The sequence below is a fragment of the Capsicum annuum genome, chromosome 3 (assembly GCF_002878395.1).
Source record: "Capsicum annuum cultivar UCD-10X-F1 chromosome 3, UCD10Xv1.1, whole genome shotgun sequence".
In the NCBI taxonomy this organism is placed as follows: domain Eukaryota; kingdom Viridiplantae; phylum Streptophyta; class Magnoliopsida; order Solanales; family Solanaceae; genus Capsicum; species Capsicum annuum.
In genome coordinates, this window is record NC_061113.1 from 213,818,055 (window position 1) to 213,845,008 (window position 26,954).

Sequence of the window (26,954 nt, forward strand, 5' to 3'; positions counted from 1 at the left end):
AAAAGCTAAAGGGAGGGAAAACAAACACACAATCCTCATGATAGGAGGGTTAGCATTAGTACCATAAGTGAGGTAAACATGTCAAGGGGTTACACTCTTAGAATACAACCAACCATCCTTTGTGAGGAGTAAGAAAATCCGACCACTAACATCACAAAGGACACACTTAAAGCAAATATCAATAAGTGGAGAATACAATCTGAAACAAACACATGTCACTTATTTTCAAGGGAAGGCAAACTTTCAAAATTAGATATCTACGGCTAAGAAAGGTTCCCTTAACACACATATTTCATCACTCCAAGGTTGTTCACACTTGACATATACCCACATATCCTTGGTATTCGACAAGAAGATCTTAGCATAAAGTATACTAAGGAAGTGAATAGAATCAATGTTAAAAGATAATGAGAATGAACCAAAACTACACCTTCCACAACTCAAAAATATTCCGGGGTCAAATGGGAGTAGAAGACAAAGGGTTACTCCGAGGTGACCTACTCCTTTCACTAGGCTACCAAACTCACAATTATCGTCATTCAAGCAAGGAAAATAGCCACCAAACTTACTACCTCTACATAATACCAATTCAAAATTAACATGGTTATGATCATAGGCAAAGAGATAGTATAGGAAGGAATCAAGTGTGAAGACATCACCCAAGGTGCTATCATCTACAAGAGGGTCATATAGTGTATGAATACTCTTGTCACATGATAATGGAACCTTATTCAAGTTATAAGTGCTAGCACTAGATGGACAAAAATCATTCTTACAAAAAGAATTGATTTTATCATCTAAAGGATCAACTAGTGCTTGCGTACTCACAACAAGAGTTTGGTCCTTATACAACCTATCAACACCAAGAGTATCACAATAGGGAGATTCATACACTTATTTACTAATACAATCCGAAACTACACCACTTTGGCTACTACTTGCCACATCACAATAATTCAAGTTTTTAGGAGTGTAGAAAATAGCTTTATTACCTTGTAGATTATAAGAAGTGTTTTTTTCACTTGGTTTTACATCATGGCAGCTCTCATACTCCACATTAAAAGGGAATATGTCAATGTTTCCCTTTGGGTTCACTTCTTCAACATTTATCCCAAAATTGGGACTTTCGGCTAAGGGCTTGAAGGGAATTTCCTTGGGCTTCTCCTTGGGGATTCTAGGGTCTTGAACCTGCAAATGAGAAGAGAAAATACTAGGCAAAATGCTAGTATTTTGGTTAGTGAGTAATAAGGATTCTTTATGGACAAGATCCACAATCAAGCATTTCTTTTCTCTTCCAACTTCACTACCCATGGTTTCCCTTTCTCTTACCCTCTTTTTTTCACACTCTTCTTATACCTCACCATCCATTTTCTCTCCATATTGAGGCTTGACCTCACTCTCTTTAGTTTCTAACTCATGGAAAGGAGTCTTTGGATTTTGTGAAGTATAAGATCTTTGGACTTGAGGTGTTTGGAATTGTAAAGGTAGCCTTTGGTCAAGTGAGTTTGGAACTTGGTGGTTTGAATTGTGAGGAGATTTTGATGGACATAGTCTATCAACCCTTGCTTTAATTCTAATCATGTCACCCCTCATTGCATCCATATCACCCTTCATGTCTCTTCTCAAGGCATCATGACTATCTTCCATTCTTTGAACAAAGTCTCGACCCAAGCCATCAAGGCTCCAATAGCATCATTTCCCAATGGTTGAGAAGTAGTACCTTCGGATTCCATGGAAAATGTACCTAAAAAGGTGCAAAAACAAAAAAAGCAAGCAAACCAACCTACAAAACAAGCAAACAAGTTAGTTCAAAAAGGCCTCACCACACTCACACTCAGATCTTACCTCACACTTGGTCTCACAAGTGTTGAAAACTTGGCAATACTTGGCAAATGAATGAGTAGTGAATATGCTTTGGTATGGAATCAATTTTTGTTTGATATGACTCAAATAAAATGATGCACGGACTTGAACTAACAAATTACTACGAATTAAAAATGAGAAAAGCACACAAAAATCGAAAACACGAAATAATCGGACTCTAATCTAATTACCAAATTAGTAGGTACTTACTAGTTTGCTAATAAGTGAAAGAACAACAAAATTGAAACTAGAAACAACAATTAGAAACTAGGAAATCTACCTAAGAACTCAATTTGGCCGATTAGCTAGTGATGACATAGCAGCTTGTGGTTGGATATTGAGTTTTCAAAAAAAATTCCAACCCTAATTCTCAAGTCTCGACCTAGAACCCCTTTGGTGAAGAAGAATTTTGTTTGGAAGGGAAAAATGAAGGTTTGAAAGCCTTTTTTGAGCTTCAAATGAATTCAAAAACAATGATCCCTCCCTTTGTACTTGGAATGTACTTGATTTTGTACTTTGATTATTCCTTTGTCTCTTCTTTCTTTGGATGACAATGAATGCAAGGAATATTCTTTCACAAACACCAAGTACACTCTCTTTCCTCTCTTTTTTTGGATCAAACACACTCTTTGAATATTTTTCCGTAGCAAGACTTGATGAACATGGAAGAACAAGATGAATATTTAAGAGTTGACCAAAGTTTGACCACTAACCAAATGAACTCCAACTCTGATTTTTTTTGTAGATCTAGGTTCCTTAGGCCAAGGTGAACTCAAATAACTAAAAATCAGCAACAAACCAACGTCCAACTTCAAAAACCACACGGATCTACACTCAAAAAGCTTCAAAACAACATATCCATGGAGGTTCTTAGCTCAAACTCAACCAAATCTTGTTCCAAATGTAGATCTAGACTCCCTAGGTGCTAGGGAACAAGAATCTAGCACTTGAAACCAACAAAACACACAAAAACAAAGTAGATCTAAGATCTAATAATCTATCACGCCCCAAAATTCCATCAGGCCGGACTAGCACCCGAAGCCGAGAAGGCCCGGGAGAACCCGTTCAAATACCTGTACTTTCACTTACATGTCACCAAAAAAATTGGACAGCACTTCGTTGCATATAGAAAGGTCTAATTACCTGTATCAGCACAACACGCACAAATATATATATATAATACTTGGCCGTCGGGGCCACCACATATACAAATATAACATCACTATATAAACTTCCATGACTTTACCCTTCCTTATGTCTACAAAGCCTCTAGGATATACATGACATAACTAGGGTCGGGACAAACCCCCGCCCACACATGACTCCTGTACAATAACAAAATATAAGGGACCGACTCGGAAAGCTCCGAAGCAAACTGGAGCTCACCAACAATAGCTGTATGACCTTGCTCCTATCTATGCTGTGAATGAGCTGAAGCACCTGTGCCTGCAGCATGAAATACAGGTCCCCCGTGAGGGACGTCAGTACGAAATATGTACTGAGTATGTAAAGCTGTAAATAATCATATGTGGTATGGGGGATCAAGAAAATCAGACGCAAGTGAATAACTCATAATAGAAGTGAACCACACTTCATAAACATTTTTAGGATCATGTACATTATCTTATCATTAATCTGAATTGGGTTCTTGAATTCAAACACATTTGTGGAACGGTATACATTCGTTCATTTCATTCTTTACAATTATCATTCGCCATTACCTCCTCCTCCCGAACCTCCAACCACCTAACAATAATCAATATTGTACCGTACTGTGACCATTAGGCTGCCCCCAGTACATATCAACTGTAATCATATCAAATATCGGGATCGGCCCATGCTAGGCTTAAGCCCCTGAGCTACCACCCACACGTATATCAAGTAACACACATAAGAGATCTTTCCAATAACTTAGTTCAAAAACTTTTGAGATTATTACGTCAGTGTTCATGCCAATATAGTACCTTTGGAATAATGATACATCAATAGGAACCAAGTAATAGACTTTCTATACAATAACGATGTAATAAAGACTCATTGGTACATCAACAATGTGTTTCGGAATCATCAATATCACAACAATGAAATAGGAGCCTTTCGGTATATCAATGAAATATTTTGATACTTTATAGAATGGAAACAACTTCATTGGTAATGTAGAACAATACATGTTTTTGGACAACCTCGGAATCTTACTTGATGGAACATTGGTGTTTTCATGCCAAAGAACATCGTTAGAGTATGCTTTACATACCTCGTTGTAGATTCGGATACCAATTCAACACAACTTCCCGCCTTTACAAATCACTTATCTACAATGAAATGTTTGGCATCTAGTATTAGCAACCCAACACCACAATTCTCTTCCATAATTCCATACAACCAATATTTGCAAAGCATTCCAAAAACCAACTTGAACAATCGGTTTATGTGTATATATATATATATATAATCATCATTTCAATACCAAATCATCACACCAAATCCCTTCACAATTCAACATAATCCAACTATGCACAAGAATAATCCAACATCATTTCCAATCATCTTTCAACAACAATCAAATAACATACTTCTTATGCTCACATGCATGTATATATACATATCCATATAAATAACACCAACATAATTTACATCCTTACCATAAAATGGCCCTTTTGATTTCGAAGTCCTGTTGGCACAAATAAGGGGTGCTTCTCGAAGCCCTCGAGATGGTGAACACAACTACGGAATCAATGTGGATTTTCTACGGTTGAATCACAAGATAATTGGAGTTGAACTTAGGCTAGGGTTTCTTATTCTTCAATAATTTGGATGATAAATGATGGATATGAGGCTAAGTATATGTATATAATGACCAATTTTCGTCCATGAGGTGATGGAAAATGACCATATTGCCCTTAAAATTTAAGTAAATCCGAATCTGTCCATGGTGGACTGTTTTGATAGGCTAAAGTAAATCGACCATAACTCTTTGCTCCGATATTGGATTTGGGTGAAATTGGTATCGTTGGAAAGATAATTCAAAGAGATTTCATTTAATATAAAGTAGCCCACCCAGTTCGCCCTGTAAAAGGAGTTATGATCGTTTGAAGTTGACCCTAAAAATCTGTTTTGAGAGGCTGAAGTAAAACGAGTATAACTCATTACTCAGATGTCGGATTTGGATGAAACCAATTGCATTAGAAAGAAGACTCTCAGGGATTCTCATCGATATATAGAAGCTCACATAGTTCATTTTTTACAAGGAGTTGTGATCATTTAAAGTCGACCCAAAAATCTGTTTGGCTGCAGTACTTTTGTGTGCAGAAAATTTCTGCACATTTACTGTTCATTGCGTCCACCGTTTTCAAGTTTCGAACATGTTCGCTTATATCCGATACTCATCTGTTTTCAGAAATATTTATATCGTTGAAAAGATAACTCGATAAACTTCGCATAGGAACTTCGATGAGCAAATTCCGGTATAAATAAAGTCAATTCCTATACACATATAATCAAACTATACACTTGAAACCATCTCAAAATAATCAATACTCATACTTAAACTCATATATACCTAACTTATGATCAATACATATACTCCAACACATATAACCATGGCTAATGCACGTAATTAAGTATGGGGTGTTACAAAATCTTTCAAAACACAAAAATGGGTTAACAAATTTTTTGTGAGATTTTCGATTTTCTACACTTTTTTGTTGATTTTCTTCAAGGTAATCAATAATCCAAGACTTAGGGATCTAGGAACAACCCTCAAACGTAATTTCGATACCAAATGATACAAGAGAAGACTAGGAATTCATGAAATGGACATATAAGATGCAAAAATCAGCAAGCACACAAAGAGAAAAATAAAACAAAGAAAGGGGATGAAGAAGAAGAATGCTTGAAATTAAAGGATAGATAAAAAGATCCTTACTTCTACCAAGTGATTAACAAAAGATAGTGTATCAAACCATCAATCATACCTCACCAATAGAAGCTCAAACCTTCCTCTTAGGTGGACCAAGGGAATTCACACTCCTCAAAACCCACCTTTCTTGCCAATTTGTCAACACAAGTGAAATCCATCAATTGTGCTAACCCTAATTCGGTTTCTCTTTCTTAAAGAGAAGGAGAATACTACAAGCTAACATTAATATTACAATCTGAAAATTCACTCAATTCATTATGTCAAAACTAAGGAAAATAAGAGCTAAGGTGCCTATTTATACTTATTACAAACAATGACAAAAATACCCTTATGAAGGGTGCTCCTTTGGAGTGTAAAAAGAGGCCATTAAATTACCATAATAGTCCTAACTTTGGGCGCCTCTTGGGTGTTGAAATATAAGGCAATAAGTCCTTTTTGCCCTTCAAGTGAGGCTCCTCTTGAGTGTATGGATTTCCTTCTCCTTCTTCAACTTGACAAGACTTTAAAAGACTCCAAACACTTGCCAATTCCAAAGCTTAAGCCTTTGATCAGGCCTTGTATCCTTTTGTGCTCTTCATACTTGTATCAGTGAGAGAGAGGGAGATATATAGATAGATAGATAGATAAAGAGAGAGAGAGATTTATATATATAACATAATAGGGATAAAACAATAATTTAGTATATCCTTATTGGGTTATCGGTTTAACCGATAACCTAATAAGCTAAAATCGTTACCGAACCGTTTACCCAATAAATTTTTTTTGTAAAACCAATAAAAAATCGTTAACCCGATAACCCAAGACCAATAATCCAATAACATTTTTATCGATTTGGTTTATCGATTGTTCAGTTTCTGCACAGCCCTAAGTGTTACGAATTCTGCACAGCCCTAAGTGTTACGAATTCTTACTTCTGTTGGGATGAAAATATTTTGCCCTTTTAACTTTTCTTTAAAAATCAAACTCTTCCCAACTTAAAAGAATAAACATTCTTCTCCATTTTATCTTAATAATATCTATTTTAATTTTAATATTTGTAATCCTCTACTTATATCATAAAGCTAATGCTATCGTCTATAATTATTAGTTTATTATATATATATTAAATATGTATGTATGCATAGTTAAATTTTACTTCTCTCTTACTATTTTCTATTATCTTCTCTGTTCTACTTTATGTGTCGTCATTTCTTTTTTAATTCATTTTTTAAAAAAAATATCACTTTTTCTTATTTAATAGTTATTTAACGACACTATAGACATTGAAATTTTATAAAATCAACAAAAAAAGTTCAATTTTTATTAGAATTCTTCGGAACAACTTTACCCTAAATCTAGTTTGGTGACTATTCTATCTAAACCCTAAATTATGCCTATATAAAGGGCATCTCCAAGATCCACAAATTCGTGAGATATTCATAAAGAAACTCATGGAATATCACAAAAGGATCAAAATCCCCTCTTGTTGATAACCAAATACATCAAGAAGATCCATAAATCATTCATGGAGATCAAATCCAAATATTTCTACATTCGAAAAATACGCCACTAACGGCCCTCGAATTACGAAAAAAATTCATATCAAATCCAAATTATTTTATGTTCGATAAATACGCCACTAACTGCCCTCGAATTACGGAGAAATTCATATCAAATCTAAATATTCCTACATTCAAGAAATACGCTACTGACGATCCTCGAATTATGGAGAAATTTATATCAAATTCAAATATTACTACGTTCAAGAAATATGTTATTGATGGCCCTCGAATTACGGAGAAAATCAAGAGAGAAGAATCAAGGGAGGAACAGATTTGTATCCACGTTGTTTATCAATATAAATTGTTGTTTCTTCATATTTTTATTTGTGATTGAAGTTTATTTTCCATGAATTAAATTATGTTGCAAACAGACACAATTTCACTTTTACCTTTATTGATCTCACTCATAATATCTTACTTAATTAAAAATAATAATAGTACATTTGTTTAATAAAGAATAATTTAATAAACATCACCAAGTCTTTTCTTATTCCATAAATTTTGTGCCTAGTCAAAATATGCCACTTAAAATAAAACGGAGGAAGTATTTATATAAATAAATGAGTTTCAATTGTCGCTAGTGAAATATTCTAAATAATAAATTAAAATTTATTTACAATATAAATAAATTTTAGGAATTAATTTATTATAAAATATATTTTAATTTTTATTAAATATTATTGTATTACATGCGTTGTAATATGTTTATAAAGTTATTTTTATTTGTTATGTAATATGTTTATAAAATTATTTTTATTTATTATTTTCACTTTGTAAATAAATACTATAATTTTGATTATTATTAATAAATTAATTTTCTTATTTTTATCATTTATTTCATTTAGAACGATATTAACTTATATATTCAATAAATTTTTCTCACATTTCTTTTTTCGTTTGGAAAATAAGATTTATTTTTTATTTAAGAAAAATTACTATACATATTAAAAAATAAAAAGATATTATAATTTTGAAGAGGTAAATAAAAAAAATATTAATAATATAAGAATAAAATAGATATGACAAAAATAATTTAAAAAAGTACTTATTATTTAAAATTGAGGGGGTAAAATAATTTTTACCCATGCCAAAGCTTTACAAATGCACGTGTACTTCAATTTTTCTTCCCTTTGCTTCTCCATGATCATCCTTTCTCTTCTTTTATCGGTAGTGTTAGGTGAATTGTCACTAATTATTTATTTGTACTCCTATGATTTCAATTTATGTTACATTTACTTGATTTGGCCCGGAGTTATGATAGAAACAATTTTAAGCCTACTGAAGACATGTCACACTTGTAATTTGTAGAAGATGTGATCCTAAAAGAAGAAGATATCAAGGTGTTAAAAAGCACCATTAGTGGAAGCTTGAGCAACAATGAGAGATCTCTGAGAGAAAGATCAGAGAGAAAAGAATGAATTTAGAATAGTAAAAAATGTTAATCTCATTCAATCGTAACTAACACTATATACATTATAAGAGTAGAAAGTTGAGAGAAATTTTCTTAGGCGTATTTGGGAACTCTTTCTTTAAGAATATAAAGATAGTTATTCTCTGATGGATATAGGATCATTCTAATTCAAATCATGTTAAATCTTATGTTCTTTCTTTTAGTATTTATTTCAAGTTTTTTTCAATACGCTATTTTTTTAGAGGGAGCATTTGTGTTTGTGTTCAGAGGCAATGGCATGCCCAGCTGAAGGAATCACAAAAGAAATTCATGTTATAATCTATGGCTGAAGGCAGGTACGGCTCAATGAAGTTTGAGGTCTAAAGTCAAAGTTTGAGGTCTAAAGCTCAACTTTGATGAGAGGTCAATTTTTATTTAATCTAAATTAACAATATAATATGAGTGACTATTATGTTTTAACAAATTTTTATGGTTAAATAAATAACTTTTTTATAATTTTATTTTATAATGCTCTCAATTTTTTATCACTAAATAAAATATAAATATTTTTCATACACTCAAATTGTTCAAACTTATTTTAAAATTTTTTATTAACAAAATATATTTTTTATTTTAAATACTCAATATATATATATATATATATATATAATATTCTATTATTATTGAAAAATAAGGTCTTCAAATGTTTGGGCCGTAAAGCCGCTGCCTACTTGCTTTATGCAAGAGCCGGCACTGGTTGAAGGCCCATCAGGCACGATACCTTGCAGCATGCCACCCCCGTTTAGTCCTGCAGATGTTCATTCTATTTCTATTCTTGATACAATAGAAAAATCAATAAAACAAGTTGACTCATGGGAACAAAAGTACTGGAACTCTGGAAGAACAAAAGCGAACAACAATGATGATTTTAGTTTATTTTGTTATACATAATTAGTGAGTTATATATGAATTCACTTGCTTATTTTTGAACTAATAAACTAAGAATTTTGACTCCATCTGTGAAGTTGACTCGTGACTACAATGTACTATTTTCTCTTTTTTATTTCAGTTGATTTTTTTCTTTAAAATATTTATTTTAATTTAATTATTTTTTAATTAAATTAAAAAGATTTTATTTTATTTTTTCATACTATCCTCAATATTAAATAATTAAATAAAATATATTTACTTAAATTAATATTTTTAAAGTATAATTAGTAAGATTAATTTGATAAAATAAATTTTTAATAAATATTTTCTCCGTTTTAAATTATCCGTCACAAATTGAGATGATACATTGATTAAGAAAAATAATTAATAACATGCCTAATTTATCATAGTACCTCTACTAAATGATGTTTATATTTTAATTTGAAAAAAAAAGTAATTAATGTAAAGGGTAAAATATAGAAAAAAATTTGTCTTTTCTTAATTAATAAAAAAGATAAGTAAAATGAGAAATTAAATTTAAAAATTTAGAATGAATAATTTGATATGGAGAAAGCATTTTTATAAAAACAAATATTAAATTAAAAAGAATCAATTATTTTGAAACAGAAAAACATGTGGTCGATAAGAGTAATAGGTGATCACAATTAAATTTCAAGTTAGCCAAACTTGTTTATTTAGTAATATTTTGTGTTAATCTGTCGTCCTACTTTGGCCTTTTTTAGGCCGTCCGTTGAAGTTAGTGCACAATAATTGAATCTAAACTTTTAAAACATTGCCATGTGACTTGTTTGACTTAAAAGAGCAGTATTTCATTACCAAATATTTATCTTTGTTGAAGTACTCTCTAGATTTTATTTTAATTGTACTTGTTAATTTGACACTTTATTTAAAAAATTATTTTATTTTTTTCAATTTATTTTTAAAATTTTAATTTAATATGAAGTTTTAGAAAGTAAAAAAAATATTTCAATCTTATTATTTCACATTAAAATTATATAAAATGTATCAAAATATCTCTTAATTTTATGATTTTTAATCTGTTATATATAAAATTAAAATTAAAATTATATGAAAGGTATCAAGATATTTAAAAGTTATGATATAAAGAGTACTTATCTAAATTATGTTCAAATCTAGATATGTAAGATAGAGCTAGAAAGAAAATTAAAAAATAAAAATAAAAACTTTGATTTTAAAAGTCCTCAACCTTTGTAACATGTTAGTTTTGAAAAACTAGTAAGGATGTATTGCAATTTATTTGTTCGATTTGATTTGACGAAGAATTTTAAAAAATATATAAATTTTTTGAATCTTGTGATGTATAGAATTTATCTAAATATTTTTTTTAGATGATATTTGAATTAACTTATTTTATGTGTTTTTGATGTTTAATTTTATTTTTATTTTTTGGAGTGTTTGAAAAAGATAAAAAAAGATATTTTAAAACATTTTTCTTAAGGTTGGAAAAGTTAAAAGCAAAAAATTGGATATTCACAGCTTATGATTTTTAGATTATAAATTATTTTTAAAAATCAATCCAAACAATCTCTTAATTTTGTGATATTAAACATATTATGTGAAAAGTTAGAACTAAAAAATTATTTAAAAAAAAAAAAGAGAAATTTTATATTTAAAATAAATTAAAAAGAAAAATAATACACACAAATTCAAATGGAAGAAATAATATTTGAATTAAGGGAGATATTTGATTATTGAGAGCAATGAAAAACATACAACAAGATACCCTTAAAATAAGTATACGACACACTATTTACGAGAGGTGGCGTAACGATCACATTTCAGTAAATTGCGGGATAATGTTTGATAGAAATTTTAAATTCCAATTTAATATTGTCATTAATTTGCAGCAACACGACGTACGGAACTAAAATTTGATTAAATGAAGCAAGAGCTCTAAAATACCTCACACGAAGTGGGAATTTCTCGGATGCTTAAAAAAAGAGGGAAGAATTTATAGAATATTACTTCCTATCTTATTCATCTGACTCTATTTTCTTAGTTAATAGTATATAAGAAAATAATAAATTTAATAATTTAGTTTAAAATATTTTATTTTATGCTGTAAAATTTCCATGATGACTAATTCACATGTTAGTTAACCCCACAGCCTTGCTAAAGAAAAACTGCAATCACTTCAAAAACCATTACCATTGAAATTTTGCCACCTACATACTGTTTGTTACAGCCAGCTATACCCCACTATAAGCAATTCCAGAAATTGCTCCTCAAAAACATGACTACCATTTTACTTGTACTTGCAAATAAAAGGACAAGAGCCCCCTGAATTGCAACATCTTATCGTGTGCGCACAAATAGCCTCTGCCACCACCACCAGGATTTCCATGCCACCCTCTACTTTACACAGTATCTTTCGTATAATTGTCTAAAAATTTCAACTTTTTCCCGAAAGAACCTCTTCAACTCTGTTTCTACTTTTCACTTTGTTCCTTAAGGATCACTTGATTTGCAGCATATTAATTACTACTAATTACTGCATGCAGGAACAGCCAGCTCAGGCAAGCACCACGAGATCTTTATACCCCCACCTCAAACTTCACATTATTCTTCATATTGTCCTTAGGTTGTGTTTCCATTTTGCATTTTCCTACTGTAAATTGATTTCCTCCTCTTCCTCTCCAGTATCCTTAATTCATATGTTATATTAATGACTCTGTTGATGTACACTACTAGTGTATAAACTCGCGAATTCCAAAAAATTCCCAAAAAAAAAACAAGTAAGCTAAAGCGGGTCCAGAAAACGGCCGGATCACAAATATTTACTATATGCGTCTTACGCTATATTTGTGCAAAATCTGCTTCCATGTTTCAACTCGTAACTTCCTGATTGCATACCACCATATTCATAAAAGGTCAGGCAGCGTCAATGACTTGAACCAGTTAACTTTCTGATCACATGCCGTAGGTATGAAAAGTCAAAAAATAGTACATCATCAAATTTCTCCATATATCTTTCTCTTATTATTTCTAGGCCAATAGGAATATATAGAGGGGTCTATATTTACCAAAATTCAAATGCCGTTTTAAGTGCGACACCTCAATCCCAAAGTCTTGTGAATTGCTTTCAAACCTAGCTAGAAAGGAAAAAAGTAGAGAGTTTGGTGTAAATTGACAATTAACATTTAATATAGAAGAAAAAATTGGCAGCTACATATATAAATTCAACATTGAAGTGGACAGGTGTATTGGCGGTGCATGCAACAAGTTGTATGTTTATGTTGACAAGTGTTATTAAGCTTATTGGGCATTTTGTGGACTTTGGATAAAGACAATTTGTTCATTAATGGCGAACAAGGCGACTACATTGAGATCTTCATTAACAATCTTCGTCACCCTTCTTCTCTTCGTCGGAGCTATCTTCTCCACACGTTTGCTCCACTCTTCCTTCGACTTTAATGTAAGTTCATTTTCCTTAATTTTGAATATTATTTGTTGTGTCCTTCTCTAGTTACTTTAACTATATTTTGTTACCTTTGTTGAGTCTCACATCAGTGGAACGAGGAAATATTGGAGTCCTTACATAGATTTGGACAATCTTTTCCCATGAGATAGCTTTTAGTGTTAAAGAGTTATATTCAAGATGAACTGGTATAGATTTGGACAATCTTTTCCCATGAGATAGCTTTTAGTGTTAAAGAGTTATATTCAAGATGAACTGGTAAAGTTTTTGTCATGTGACCAAGAGGTTGGTCACGGGTTTAAATCTTGCAAAAGCCTCTTGCAAAAATGCAAGAAAAGGCTGTGTACGATAAACTCTTATGATGGAACTCTTTTTCGAATACTGCATATAGAGATAGCTTTAATGCACCAGCTGCTCTTGGAGTTATATTCAAGATCTTTTTTTTTTTTGACCATTTCTTCATTTTTATCACCTTAACAAAAAGAATGATGTTCTTCTTTCTTTGTTTTTATTATTATAAGCTTGATACTGCATGGAAACTTACAGCACGTGTGTGGATGGGCTATATGGCGTAGCTTATGGTTTACACAAGCAAAGTCATAAATTAAGGAGTTTTAATTCATACCTTTTTGTTTATTGTTATCATTTGGCTCAAAAAAAGGGTTTAGAAGCACTTTTTTATTTTATCTAAACACTAAAAAAAAAAGTGCTTAAACTCTATTTTGATTTTAAAAAACACTTGCAAGTAAATTCAAACAGGCTTTTAATATAATATTCATCCCTAAAGAACGTTTCAACTGTAACCAGATACTCCTTCGGTTTCTCACTTGGTCTGGGACACATTTTTCTAAAAACTTGTTTGAATAATATTCTTTTAGGAACAATTTAAATTTGATTTTTTATTCTATCATGAGATATTCATGAGTATTTTTACATTATAAATTAAAAAAAAAAAAATTCTACATTTAGTGTTATAACAACAGCATGAGATTACCTTTGAACTTGTATAATTCAAATCTGACACCCAAAAGACACTTTTTTTTTTTTTTTTACCAAAAGAGAGTTGAGCATGATAAGCTGTCTGACATTATTGAAAATGCAATGAATGAAAATTGGGCAAACTAGCGGCGGCTTTGTATTTTACCCAGCCTTAGTGCGGTCCTTTAAGTCTTTAAAAAAGTCAATTAAAAATCATAATGAGACAACGACAATAAGACAATTTTCCTGTGAAAATTACGCCAAGTGTTTGTTGTTTAAGTTTACGTGGCATTTTTGTGTGCTAGTATTACGAATTCTCACTTCTGTTGCCAAAGCTTTACAAATGCACGTGTCCTACTTCAATTTTTCTTCTCTTTGCTTCTCCATGGTCATCCTTTTTCTTCTTTTAGAGATAGTGTGTTAGGTGAATTGTTACTAATTAATTATTTATTTAGACTCCTATGGTTTCAATTTATATTATTTTTACTTGATTTGACTCGGAGTTATGATAGAAACAATGTTAAGCCTACCGGAAGACATGGCACACTTGTAATTTATCAAAGATGTGATCCTTAAATAAGAAGATCTGAATGTGTTAAGAAGCTTCATTAATGGAAGCTCGTGCAACAATGAGAGATCACAGAGAGAAAGGAAGAATCTTGAAGAGTGAAAAATGTTAAATCTCATTCAATCTAACTACCACTACTTACAGAGAAGCTAAAGCTAATATATAGAGATATTTTGCTCCAAGGATGAATACAGCATGTCATCTACTCGAATCAGTGCACTACTCCTAAGTAACTTCCTTACCGCTAAGCTAACAGAATATTGCTTTAACTAATTAAACTTGCCACAGATAATTCGCTTAAATATGCTCAACAGAAAGTCATTGATTAAGATAGAAATAGAAGGTTGGTAGGCAATCAAACATTGGCTAATCTCCCTTGTCAGTTTCGATTTTACTAGTACATGTTTTTTTAATTCAATTATCGTATTATGTGTTGTTGCTAGTGATATCTTTTCAATTATGCTTAGCATGACTTCACTACTGTATTTTTCTTTTCTATGAAATAACCTCTCTACTTTCACAAGATAGAAATAAAGTTACGTACACATTATTCTCTGCAAATTCCACTTGTGGAATTACACTATATATGTTTTTCTTGATGGGTTATGAGATTTTAAAATTCATAATCTTAAAATATATTTGTGTACCTATAAAAATTTGTCACTTTAGTTTTTTTTTATAAAAAGGAACTAAATTGTTCTAAATTTAAAAAGAGACTATATTCTTCAAACAAACTGAAAAAAGAAACAGTTTGATATAAACTAAAAAGGAGTAATTGGGAATTTGGATTGCACTGAGCAACAACTTGGAGTTGGACCTAGCTTAGCCTAGCCAGATTTCAGTAATAGTTGACATTTATTAGGAGTTTGCAGTAATAGGGTTGGTAATGTAGGGAACCCTAGTTCACCAAATTAGCCTAGTTGGTGTAATTTCATCCTATGTCACCTCTAGTCCCAATTTAACTTAACAATGAACCGCTGAGTTTGTAATATCAACACAGTGATTACATAACATTTCCAAGTTAAAGAAGGAATCTAATTTTTTCTCGTCACTTGCGTACTTACTGTAGTGTGTGTGTATATATATATATATATATATATGTAATAGGGATTATATTAGCAACTTAAACCAAAGTAGTAGTTATTGGAGCTAAGACTCCAGCCAAAGTACGGGGGATGGGATTAGTAGCAGAGGCCACAACCCTGCCTCGTAGGTCAAAATTAGTAAGTTTTACTGTTCTTGCAAATACATCACCCTTTTTGTCTGCTTCTACTAGAGCTACTACATTCACAGGTGGAGATGACAAAACACAAGGTGCTCCAACCTGCGTCCAGCTGCCTTTCTTTGCCAAGGCATCCGTCACTTTATTTTGCTCCCTGAAGATGTGTTTGGCAACGGTTGCTCCGAGTTCTTGCATTAGGTACCTGTACTCACATATAATGTTAGTGTAGAGGTCATGTCCTTGTTCCATCACATGGGCAAGTTCCATTGAGTCAGATCACAGTTGTAGGGGCTTACTGTTGAGGGACTTAGCCACTCACAGCCCCTATAACATAACTTTTATTTTAGCCTGGAGAGGGGTGGTAAGGGGTGCACAGTCCATAAAGCTTACAACTCAATCTCTTTTGTAATCCCTTATAACTCTTCCTAGACCCCCTCTGCCCGTGTTAGAGTGCACAACTCCATCTGTATTCAGCATAAAGATTCCTTTGTCCGGGGGTTCCTACTTGACATAGATGGTGGTTGTTCTTCTAGTGGCTTTCTTTAGGTTTTGGACAAGTATGTAGAATTCTGTGGCCATGTTGAGGGCATGCCTCCATTCTACTGGGTCCTTCTTGTTGTTGAAGAGGTTTTCATTCCTTCTTAGCCAAATAGCCTAAAGGCTTTGAGGAAACAGGTATTCCCAGTTAAGGTGAGCATTGTACTTCTGCTTTTTGACCTGTTTTCAAGCCATGATGGCATAGCTTAAGGTAGAGTACTCCCAGTTGAATTGATGGGGGTTGGAGCTATGATTAAGGTTGGGACATTTAAGGAAGATGTGGTCAAGGTTTTCAGTGGGGTGATCACAAAGGGGGCAATTAGAGTTGGTGGTATATGAATATATTGCTTGGTAGGTAGCCTGCCATGGCAAAAAAGCCACATGAAGGTCTTCATTGTGTTGGGGGTAGGGAGTTTCCATATTGGGCATAGTCAGAGGGTTGAGTAGTCTCTTCCTCTGCAATGGATTTATAGACACTACTGGTAGTGAACCTGCTATTTGGAGTCTTGCTCCAATACATTGTGTCTTCCTTGTTGGCATTGGCATGAGCAAGGGCATCCTTTATACAGTGGATGAGATGTTGAGAGAGTTCAAAGTGTATGCTAGAGAGGTTCCAGCCTGTGGAAAAAAGCGAAGAGTCAACAATTACATTATCACCATTTTCAGGAAGAGGCCCATGAATGAATGAGGTCCCCAATGGCCTGCATGTGGGGAATCCATTTATCCGAATAGAGTTAGCTCTGTTCCCCTTATTGGCATGCCAAGTCATCCTTTTAAAACACTCTCTCCGCCCCTGTTGGATAATCTTCCAGGTTCTGGACACTACCCTGTTAGTAGAGGTGTTTCTACTGGCCCTTTGGTATTTGGTGGTGAGGATTCTTCCCCAGAGGGATGAGGGGTTGGTGGCCAACCTCCACGCCAGGCTAGCATGGAGGGCTCTATTCTTCAAATCAGTTTTTTGGAGTCCAAGGCCCTCCTGATGCTTGCTTTTAGTCAGGGTGTCCCAATTTAGAAGTGGATTCCTACCAGCCTCAGATCCCCAGATGAAGTCCCTTTGGATTTTATCTACAGTGTGAAGGACTTTGCTTGGGATACTGATGTACTGCATTACGTGGGTGGGCATACTGCTGAGGATAGATTTGGCAAGAACAGTTCTGCCTATCATGTTGAGGATTTTTTACTTCCAGCCAGCAAGTTGACTGGATATATTACAATGATAGGCTGAAAGTCAGCATTAGTAGGTGATTTATGGAAGATGGGAAAGCCAAGGTATTTACCAAACTCAGTGCTCCTGTCAATGCTCAGGGAGGTGGAGCAAATAAAAGCATTTTGGCGAGAGTTATTGCGGGAGAAGAAGTCCTTGGACTTAGCTTTGTTAATTTTCTGCCCGGAGACTTTGCTAGAGTTGGAGAGGGTGGAGAGGATTGCATTGCAGCTGTCCCTGTCAGCTCTAGCAAACAAAGTGAGGTCGTCCGCAAAAAATACGTGGAAAATTTTTGGGTCACCAGTGGTAATAGAAAAAGGGGTCCAGCTTTTGCAAGCTACTTGACTGTCAATGTCTCAAGACAGTCTTTTCATGCAGATGATGAACAAGTAGGGAGATATAAGATCCTCTGTCTAATACCTATGGTAGGGGTGCGGGGGGGTTGCTGCTCCCATTGACAAGGATGGAGATAGAGCTAGTGTGGGAAAGTTGAAGAACTAGAGGGAGTTGTGGATAAAGGACCATTCCATCCTATCAAAGGCTTTCTCTAGGTCAAATTTTAGGATCATGTTATGATATATGCCCCTCATTTTTCTAAGGTGAGATACATACTCTTGGACAATGATAGCATTATCAGAGGCTCTCCTATTAGCTAAGAAGCTAGCTTGAGTAGGGCTTATGATAGAGACAAGGATGAATTTTATTTTGTTGACAATGATTTTGGTGATGAACTTATAAGAAATGTTGCAAATGCTGATGGACCTACAATTCTTGATGGAAGAGGCATTAGGACATTTGGGGATAAGGCATATGAGGGTCTTGTTGACCTCTTTTGAGATCTTGGCTTCATCAAACACCTTATAGCAAAAGGACTTAGTGGCATCACCTACAATGTCCTAATATTTCTGGAAAAAGAGGGGGTGGAGGCCATCAGGCCAGGTGCTTTAAGGGGTTTGAATCCCCTCAGAGCTTTGAAGATCTCAGTGTCTCTAAGGGGGCTATTGAGGGTGGACCTCAGACTGGGGGACATGGTGTTAGTGGCATCTTGATCAGGGTGTGCTGAGATGGCACTGCTGATGTGATTGGTGGTGTAGAGTTGGTGGTAGAAGGTAGAGATGTGGTCAATGATGTCATTTTTATCAGTGATGATGTTCCCAACATTATCTTTAAGGAAGCAAATTTTGTTTTTCCTTGGAAGAATTTTTTGTTGGCATCCCCATCTGAGAGCCACTTTATTCTGGCTCTAACCATCTAGAAGTCCTCCTCTAACTGGAGCATGCTGTTATACTCACAGAGGAGGTCTTTTTCCAGGTTCTGAAGATAAGCACTAGTATGGTAGTGTTTGGACTTTTACATGCCATCAAGACTAGCCAAGATCCTTTTGATTTTGTGGAAGATGTTCCCAAAAGTATTCCTATTCCAGGAGGTGACCTTTTTTTGGAAAAAGTGGATTGCCTCGTCAAGGCAATTATGGGCCCTGAACCTGATCTTTATAATATTTGAGAAGTCTGGATAGGTACACCACATGGGTTCAAACCTAAATGGTTTGTCTGTGGTGTAAAAGGGGAGTTGGTAAGACTGAGCAGCATGGGACAGTGGTCAGACTTTGTTCGAGGTAGGTGTCTGACAGTGGCCTCTAGAAAATGATTTATCCAACAAGTATTTGCGACATACCTATCTAGCCTTTTAAAGATAAAACTATTTATGTTTTTGTATCTTTTATTGGTCCAAGTGTATTTGCACCCTTTAAAACCTAAGTCTATCATACCACAGATATCAAGGCAATCTTTAAAAAAGGAGGTCCTGTTGTTACTAATACTTAAACCACCTAATTTCACCTTTGCTAGGAGCATTTCATTAAAGTCTCCTCCCATCAGCCAGCCCTAGTGACAGAGGTTACCTTGATAATGGCATGGATGCCCTGGGCTATGACAGTGAAGTTGTCCAGTTGTACGCGCTCAGGATGCCACATAAAAACAAGTCCTCCAGTGAAGTCATTAGCAGCAGATTGGACTTAGGCGTCATATCTAAGTGCATTAATGAGGTTCTTGTGCTCAAACATCTTATTCTTAAGGAGGACAAGCATAGCAGGACGGTGAAGCTTAAGCATAGCATCACATTAGAGTCTAAAGTTAGTTGGCCCCCCTCGTGTTCCATATCATGATATTCATTGGAGTAGTTTGAGGGGGACATGTGTCACTGGTTCCTTCTCTTTGTCCATCTGGGGGATCCAAGGTCATGTTGATCGGCTCCAGAAGCATTGCCAGGGAATGGGGCTGCTTCTGGTCCTCAGAGTCAGAGAGAACAACTTCCTCTCTTGTGGGAGGTATACCAAAGTAGTTGCACTGAATGACTCGTTGAACTTTCTCTTGAGAGGTTTATCTAGGGCTAAGATGTCTAAGCTTGGCTCCCCAAAAAGTACTAGGCACTCTATCTCCTCGTTGCTCTATTTTTGAGTTTCGAGGAGGATGCGCTTGTGCTTCCTTGGCCTTCTGCCTCTAGTGTTTGGGGCACTTGGGCATTCGTCGAGGGGGCTTGGGGATGAATGTTATCGCTTGGGAGCTTGGCATGTAGGTCTCCATGGGGAAGAAATGTAGAGACGCAAATGTTTGGGACTTTGGGTTGTTGAGTTCTCCTAGTGAGTTGTGGATCGAGCTTTGGGATAGTTGCGCACAAAGCACGGTCTGTTGCCAAACTTGGTTTCTCATCCCCAACACTGCCTGGTCTAGGGATTCCTTGGCTATTTGGGCTTGGTAAGCAGGGTCCTGAAGAACAAGGATGACTTTCTGCTCCCCCACCTTTGCTTGGAATTGTAGGTGGGCTCCTTGTAGTGCGAGTTCCATCCAAGAGGTTGGCACTCTGTTTAGTGGAGTTGGTGCGGAGATGAAGACCAGTGGTGGTTGTGGTGGTTGGGCATTCTGGTCTGTGTTTAGTTCCATTGGAGTAGCTTGTGAAGGAGTCGGTTTCTGTGGGAGAGGAGATAAGGGTAGATTTTTCTGGCCATTGTTGCAAGCCAGCATTAGTAATAATAGCAGTGGAGTTAATTGAAGTGACTTTTTCGGTCACTTCAATCGTGTTGCTCTCATTATTACTCAGTACAAGGACGGAGTAATTTTCATGGGGAGTTACAGTATCGGTAGAGACTGATGGAGTCTCCGATGAGATGTTAGAGGCAGGTCTATGGAGGGGAAGGGGCCTAGTGGCCCATCGCATTTACTCACTAAGGGGATTTCCAGGGATTTAAATTTATATTTATTGGTGGTGTTAAAGGTAAAGGGTATGTTGGTTGGCTCTTTGCCCAAGGAGTTTGTGTGTAAAGTACCTGGGTGGTCAGGGTTTGGGATTTGTGGACCAATTGAGGTGGATTTCCTCTTATCTGTCCTTCTATTGGGCTGATGTTGAGCTGATTAAGGAGGGACTTTGGGCCAGGACCCAAGTGTTGGTATTGGTCGCTATTATGTTGGGCCAAAGGACGGTCAGAGAATATACTTGTATTCTTGTTGAAGATTTTTACCTGGGTTTGGGCCTGGGCTTGGGCTTCCATGTTTGGGTATGAGATCTGTTTCAAGAACAAGGATGACTTTCTGCTCCCCCACCTTTGCTTGGAATTGTAGGTGGGCTCCTTGTAGTGCGAGTTTCATCCAAGAGGTTGGCACTCTGTTTGGTGGAGCTGGTGCGGAGATGAAGACCAGAGATGAAGACCAGTGATGGTTGGGCATTCTAGTCTATGTTTAGTTCCATTGGAGCAGCTTGTGGAGGAGTTGGTTTCTGTGGGAGAGGAGTTAAGGGTAGATTTTTCTGGCCATTGTTGCAAGCCAGCATTAGTAATAATAGCAGTGGAGTTAATTGAAGTGACTTTTTCGGTCACTTCAATCATATTGCTCTCATTATTACTTAGTGCAAGGGCGGAGTAATTTTCATGGGGAGTTACAGTATCGGTAGAGACTGATGGAGTCTCCGATGAGGTGCAGAGGCAGGTTTATGGAGGGGAAGGGGCCTAGTAGCCCCATCGCATTTACTCACTAAGGGGATTTCTAGGGATTTAAATTTATTGGTGGTGTTAATGGTAAAAGGTATGTTGGTTGGCTCTTTGCCCGAGGAGCTTGTGTGTAAAGTACCCGGGTGGTCAGGGTTTGGGATTTGTGGCCCAATTGAGGTGGCTTTCCTCTTATCTGTCCTTGTCCTTCTATTGGGCTGATGTTGAGCTGATTGAGGAGGGACTTTGGGCCAGGACCCAAGTGTTGTTATTGGTCACTATTATGTTGGGCCAAAGGAGGGTCAGAGAATATACTTGTATTCTTGTTGAAGATATTTACCTGGGTTTGGGCCTGGGCCTGGGCTTCCATGTTCGGGTATGAGATCGCTTAGGAAATGTAACCACGCTCCATTCGCTGGTGGGCGATCCTGGGCTGTCTATACCAGTGGATGTAGTGGGGGGATCAGTTGATGTGGTAGTTGGGGCGGATTGGCAGCCCCTTGTGTGCCTTAATCTTCCACAGTTCGTGCAAAGGATGTTTTCCCCTTCATAGACCACCGTCTGTTTGGGGGAGCCGATGGTAACGTGGGTTTTGACGAGTTGCTCTAGTGGGACTTGTACACATATCCGTGCATACATCCCGCGCAGCGTGGTCGAGGTACACGTGTCTATTTTCAACAAGGTACCCAGTTTCCTTCCAACTTTTTCAAGGATTGCTTGGTCATAAAATTCAGTCGGTAATTGCGGGAGCCTTACCCATATTGCGCTGTGGGTGTGAATGGCTTTCTGGGAGACAGTTTGGTTCCCATCTGCGTATTGTGAGGAAATTGCCCGTAATGAACCAGGGCCCTTCATTTAGGACCCTTTCAACGCTTTCCTGAAGTGTGAATTTTGCAACGAAGTCGTCATTCCCCAGGTCAATGAGAACTAGATTCTCCTGGAGTTTCCAAATATCAATGAGCTTATTTCGGAGATAGGCGTGGGTTAATTTCTTTTTGAATAATTTGATGATTACTGAATGACTCCATGGTTCGTAGATCCTTAGCTTTTCTGCTTCTAAAAACTCGATTACATCGTCTTCCAACTCCTGTAGTTCGATGGGTTGGCCGTCATAGATGCTATAAGAATGATTGATTTCCTTCTGTTAATTGAGGAGAATGTTCTTGAAGGAGGTCGCTGGGGCCTTCTCGATTTCCATTTCTACGCATGGGTCAGGTGGTTTCGGCGGTATTGCCGTGGTGACCGGCGGCAGGTTAGTTGTACTCATGGGGGTCAACCAGTTGTTTCTTGATGATGCACCTTTTTACTGTAGTATATTTAGTTTACCTCCCTTCGTTAGAAACTGTTCATTTGAGCTGAAAAAGTTTTTGATAATTCTAAATGCACTTTTAACTGTTTTAAACGTTGTAATTTTTGATGGCATGTGATAATAAACCAGTCACTACATTTGGATAAAATGATGTAATACAGGTTTAATGGTATTGTTTCAAAAAAATTGCAAGTACATTTTCTAAGAATTTAGGAGAACGGAGACAGTAGAGAGGAGCCTAATCCCATTAGTTGCTACAAAACAACCGCGAAACGAGGAAATATTTGGCAGAAGAACAAAAGGAAAATCCTATTCTAAAAGATTTTGATCCACTTTCTGTTTCATTTTTTCATATTGGGTTAACTCATTATGAATGATGGTCATTTTCTATTTAGGAGATATGATTGTGATGTTATCTTTGCAAGGCAAATGCTCCCTCACTTTGTTCATATCACGTTTGCTTTTAGTGGTCAATTGGTTGGAGAGATTAGGAAAAGTAGTCTCACCACAAAATTTCGCGTGAAACAATACAAGACTAGATGGATAGTTAAGCAATCTTTAGTTGCAAAAGTAAGTTTTACGTCTGCTCTCAAGTCAGTTTTTCTGGTAACCATGCTAGACCAGAAGAGGAAAAAAGTTGGACTATTACTTATTAAGCTACATTTGGGAGCTGGTATAGCCTATAGTAACAAAAACTGGGGATTATGAGCCAATCTGAAACAACTTCACCTACTCTTGATCGTCTTGTTCCTTCACAGCTTCACCCTTGTAATTATAGGTACTTAATTGCTGTATAAAGCGCCCACGATCATGTATGTTGCGTGCATGACACCATGTCTCAATACTGTTCAGTATTCATATCTTATTCTTGTCTGCAGTGTGAATCAATGCATCTTCTTATTAGGCTAATGGTTTTGTTCTTCCAATTTGACAGCCAGTTGCAGGATATTCTCTACGAAAGACAATATTAACTCCCACAACACACCACAATCTCAGCTCTACAACCCCAGCAGTCTCAAAACAGCCCCAAAAGAAACTGGAAATCCAATTAAATTGTACATTTGGGAACCTTACAAGGACTTGTCCTGCTTCTTACTATCCGTCAAAGTTCACAGATCAAAATCAAGATTCTACATCATCTCCTTCGCCTACATGTCCAGATTACTTCCGCTGGATCTACGACGACCTATGGCCTTGGAGAGAAACAGGAATCACCAAAGAAATGGTGATGCGAGCCAGAAGGACGGCAGATTTTCGGTTGGTGATAGTGAATGGAAGAGCGTATGTCGAGACCTATCGGAAGGCATTTCAAAGCAGAGACACATTTACATTATGGGGCATTTTACAAATGTTACGGAGGTACCCTGGTAAAGTGCCTGATTTGGACCTGATGTTTGACTGCGTTGACTGGCCAGTTATTAAGACTGAATTCTATCGCCACCCTAAGGCTCCTGCTCCTCCACCTCTGTTCCGATACTGTGGAAATGATAGCAGTTTGGATATTGTTTTTCCAGACTGGTCATTCTGGGGATGGTACAAACTTTACTTTTTTGCATGCACATATTGATTTGATAATTAAGCAGTTTTAGTGAACCTTCTTTTTTTGTTCCAAAAACATTGTTTAGGCCAGAGATTAATATAAAGCCTTGGGAGACTTTGTCAAAGGACTTAAAGAGAGGAAACGAGAAGATAAAATGGACCGACAGGGAACCATATGCATATTGGAAAGGCAATCCTGTTGTTGCCAAAACCAGGATGGATCTGCTCAAGTGCAACGTTTCAGAAAAGCAGGACTGGAGTGCACGTGTATATGCTCAGGTATCTCATTCTATGACATATGTAATCATGTTTGTTGTTGCTTGTCAGAAAATACAAATCCCTCATGACCCTATATGCTACCATTTATAACAAAAAAAAGTGAAAAAAAAAAACTCTTCAGTTTAGCATTAGCCGAAATTATCTTCAGGTACTTCATAATATTAATATTATTGGTGCGGTCACTGTATGTGGTACATGTCCGTCATCTTCACTGCAGTTCTGTAATCTGGCTTATCAGGATCCCTGCTCTAGTGAGGATAATAACATGATTAGTGATAGTAGGAAATGTAGAATGTAAAAGAAATTTAAGTGATGAATCTATAAAATATATGTAGGACTGGGTTCAAGAACAGAAGCAAGGTTACAAGCAATCAGACTTAGCCAGTCAGTGCATCCACAGGTACAAAATGAAGTTGTTTTTCTTATTGGTATGACTTTATTTTTCATTATCATGTCCGTGTTTGTTAATTATCTAATGTTGTTCTATTTTTCTCTTTTATTCCCCATGCAATTATGTCAGATACAAGATTTATGTAGAAGGATCTGCATGGTCCGTGAGTGAAAAATATATTCTGGCCTGTGATTCTGTTACATTACTTGTAAAACCCCACTACTACGATTTCTACACCAGAGGTTTGATGCCACTGCAACATTACTGGCCCGTAAAAGACAATGACAAATGCCGATCAATCAAGCATGCTGTTGACTGGGGGAATATTCATAAACAAGAGGTAATCGACTCCAACTCTATTTTCACGTTTGACTGTCAATTCACTTGAAAAGCTGAAACGTCAGATTGATAAAATCATCTTTCACCTTCTTACTGGCATTGTTCTGTAAAATGGTCAGTAGAAATAGTTGATGCACCTGATCATCTTAATGTGGCTTAGAAAACAAGGAAAGTATTTGTGGCGTAAGTTTTATCAAGCCAATGTTTAGTTTAAAACAAAATGACCATACTTAGATGTTAAAAATACATCATTGTGCATATCCTCCTACCGTTCAAGTTTAGTGCCCATTAAACTACTCCCTTGTGAGGATGTGAGAAATCTAGCTAACTCAAAGGCGGATGCAATGTAGTTCTGGCTGGTTCAACTGAAGAGCACAAATACATGTGAGAAATCATTAAAAATTCAATGAATACTAAGCTTGAATACATAATTGCAGAAGTGCAACGGAATCGGTGGTGAGAACATAAATGTTAAAGGGCAGCCCGGTGCACCAAAGCTCCCACTATGTGCAGCATCCGGGGAACGGCCCGACCACAAGGATCTATTGTACACGTAGCCTTACCTTGTATTTATGCAAGAGGCTTTTAAAAGGCTGTGGATAGCTGAGAAATTAAATGTTCATGCAGAACGTTAACTCTGCACCCACTAATGACATACATTGACTTCTACCACTAATTCTGCATTTACACGATAGAATATGAGATGAATCAGAGAGAATTTTTATGCCACCATGTTTTTTGTGTGTCTGAGTACGTCTTTGGTGAAAAAAATAGGCACAGGCGATTGGTAAGGCAGCAAGCGATTTCATTCAAGACCAACTCAAAATGGATTATGTGTACGATTACATGTTCCATCTCTTGAGTGAGTATGCAAAGCTCTTGAAATACAAGCCCACTGTACCTCGAAAAGCAGTTGAACTATGTTCAGAGGCAATGGCATGCCCAGCTGAAGGACTGACAAAGAAGTTCATGTTGGAATCTATGGTTGAAGGCCCATCTGACGCGATACCTTGCAGCATGCCACCTCCCTTTGGTCCAGCAGGTCTTCACTCTATTCTTGATACAAAAGAAAACTCAATAAAACAAGTTGACTCTTGGGAACAACAATACTGGAAGAACAAAAGCAAACAACAATGAGGATTTTAGGTTTTTCTTTTTTACTCAATTGTTTACACGTACAAGCGAGGTATAATTTTTTAGCTAGTCTCTTGTATGAATCATCTTGCACTATGATGGAGAACGAACGATAAGTCTTGGTGTTGGGATAACATATTTGTTAGGGGGAAATAATTCAGGGACGATGTTTTGACATTTTGTCTTTATGTGGATATTTGTAAATATATTCATTAGCAGTACTGTGACAATGCTCAAATTAAGGGAACACAATGGTATCTGGTTTTAGTTAGTTCTTCTACAACTTCTATGGCAGCTAATAATGAAGTTAAACGCTTGAATAGTCAGTCACTCAATTTTCGGTTATTGGTCTCCATAATCACTCAACTTATTTCT

The 26,954-nt window shown here is 36.0% G+C and overlaps 1 protein-coding gene across 4 annotated transcripts; it reads left to right on the plus strand.

Moving 5' to 3' along the window:
- Nucleotides 1-11,803: 11,803 nt before the first annotated feature.
- Nucleotides 11,804-26,859, plus strand: LOC107858890 (O-glucosyltransferase rumi homolog). Of its 4 annotated transcripts, none has more exons than XM_016703695.2 (6): nucleotides 11,804-13,100; nucleotides 23,832-24,430; nucleotides 24,523-24,715; nucleotides 25,051-25,115; nucleotides 25,236-25,446; nucleotides 26,220-26,859. In XM_016703695.2, exons 1-6 carry the CDS (start codon nucleotides 12,987-12,989, stop codon nucleotides 26,580-26,582), a joined length of 1,545 nt encoding a protein of 514 aa, XP_016559181.2. In that variant the 5' UTR covers nucleotides 11,804-12,986; the 3' UTR covers nucleotides 26,583-26,859. The 4 variants fall into 4 exon arrangements, with proteins under 4 accessions (XP_016559181.2, XP_016559180.2, XP_047265316.1 ...); XM_016703694.2 differs by lacking the exon at nucleotides 11,804-13,100 and adding an exon at nucleotides 21,693-22,840; XM_047409360.1 differs by lacking the exon at nucleotides 11,804-13,100 and adding an exon at nucleotides 21,996-22,270.
- Nucleotides 26,860-26,954: the final 95 nt, after the last annotated feature.

Coding starts and splice junctions, on each gene's coding strand:
- LOC107858890 (XM_016703694.2), top strand. CDS start 22,715: ATGATTGATTTCCTTCTGTTAATTGAGGAGAATGTTCTTGAAGGAGGT. Junction 22,841..23,831: donor GCCGTGGTGACCGGCGGCAG/GTTAGTTGTACT, acceptor CCAATTTGACAG/CCAGTTGCAGGATATTCTCT. Junction 24,716..25,050: donor GTGCACGTGTATATGCTCAG/GTATCTCATTCT, acceptor AAATATATGTAG/GACTGGGTTCAAGAACAGAA.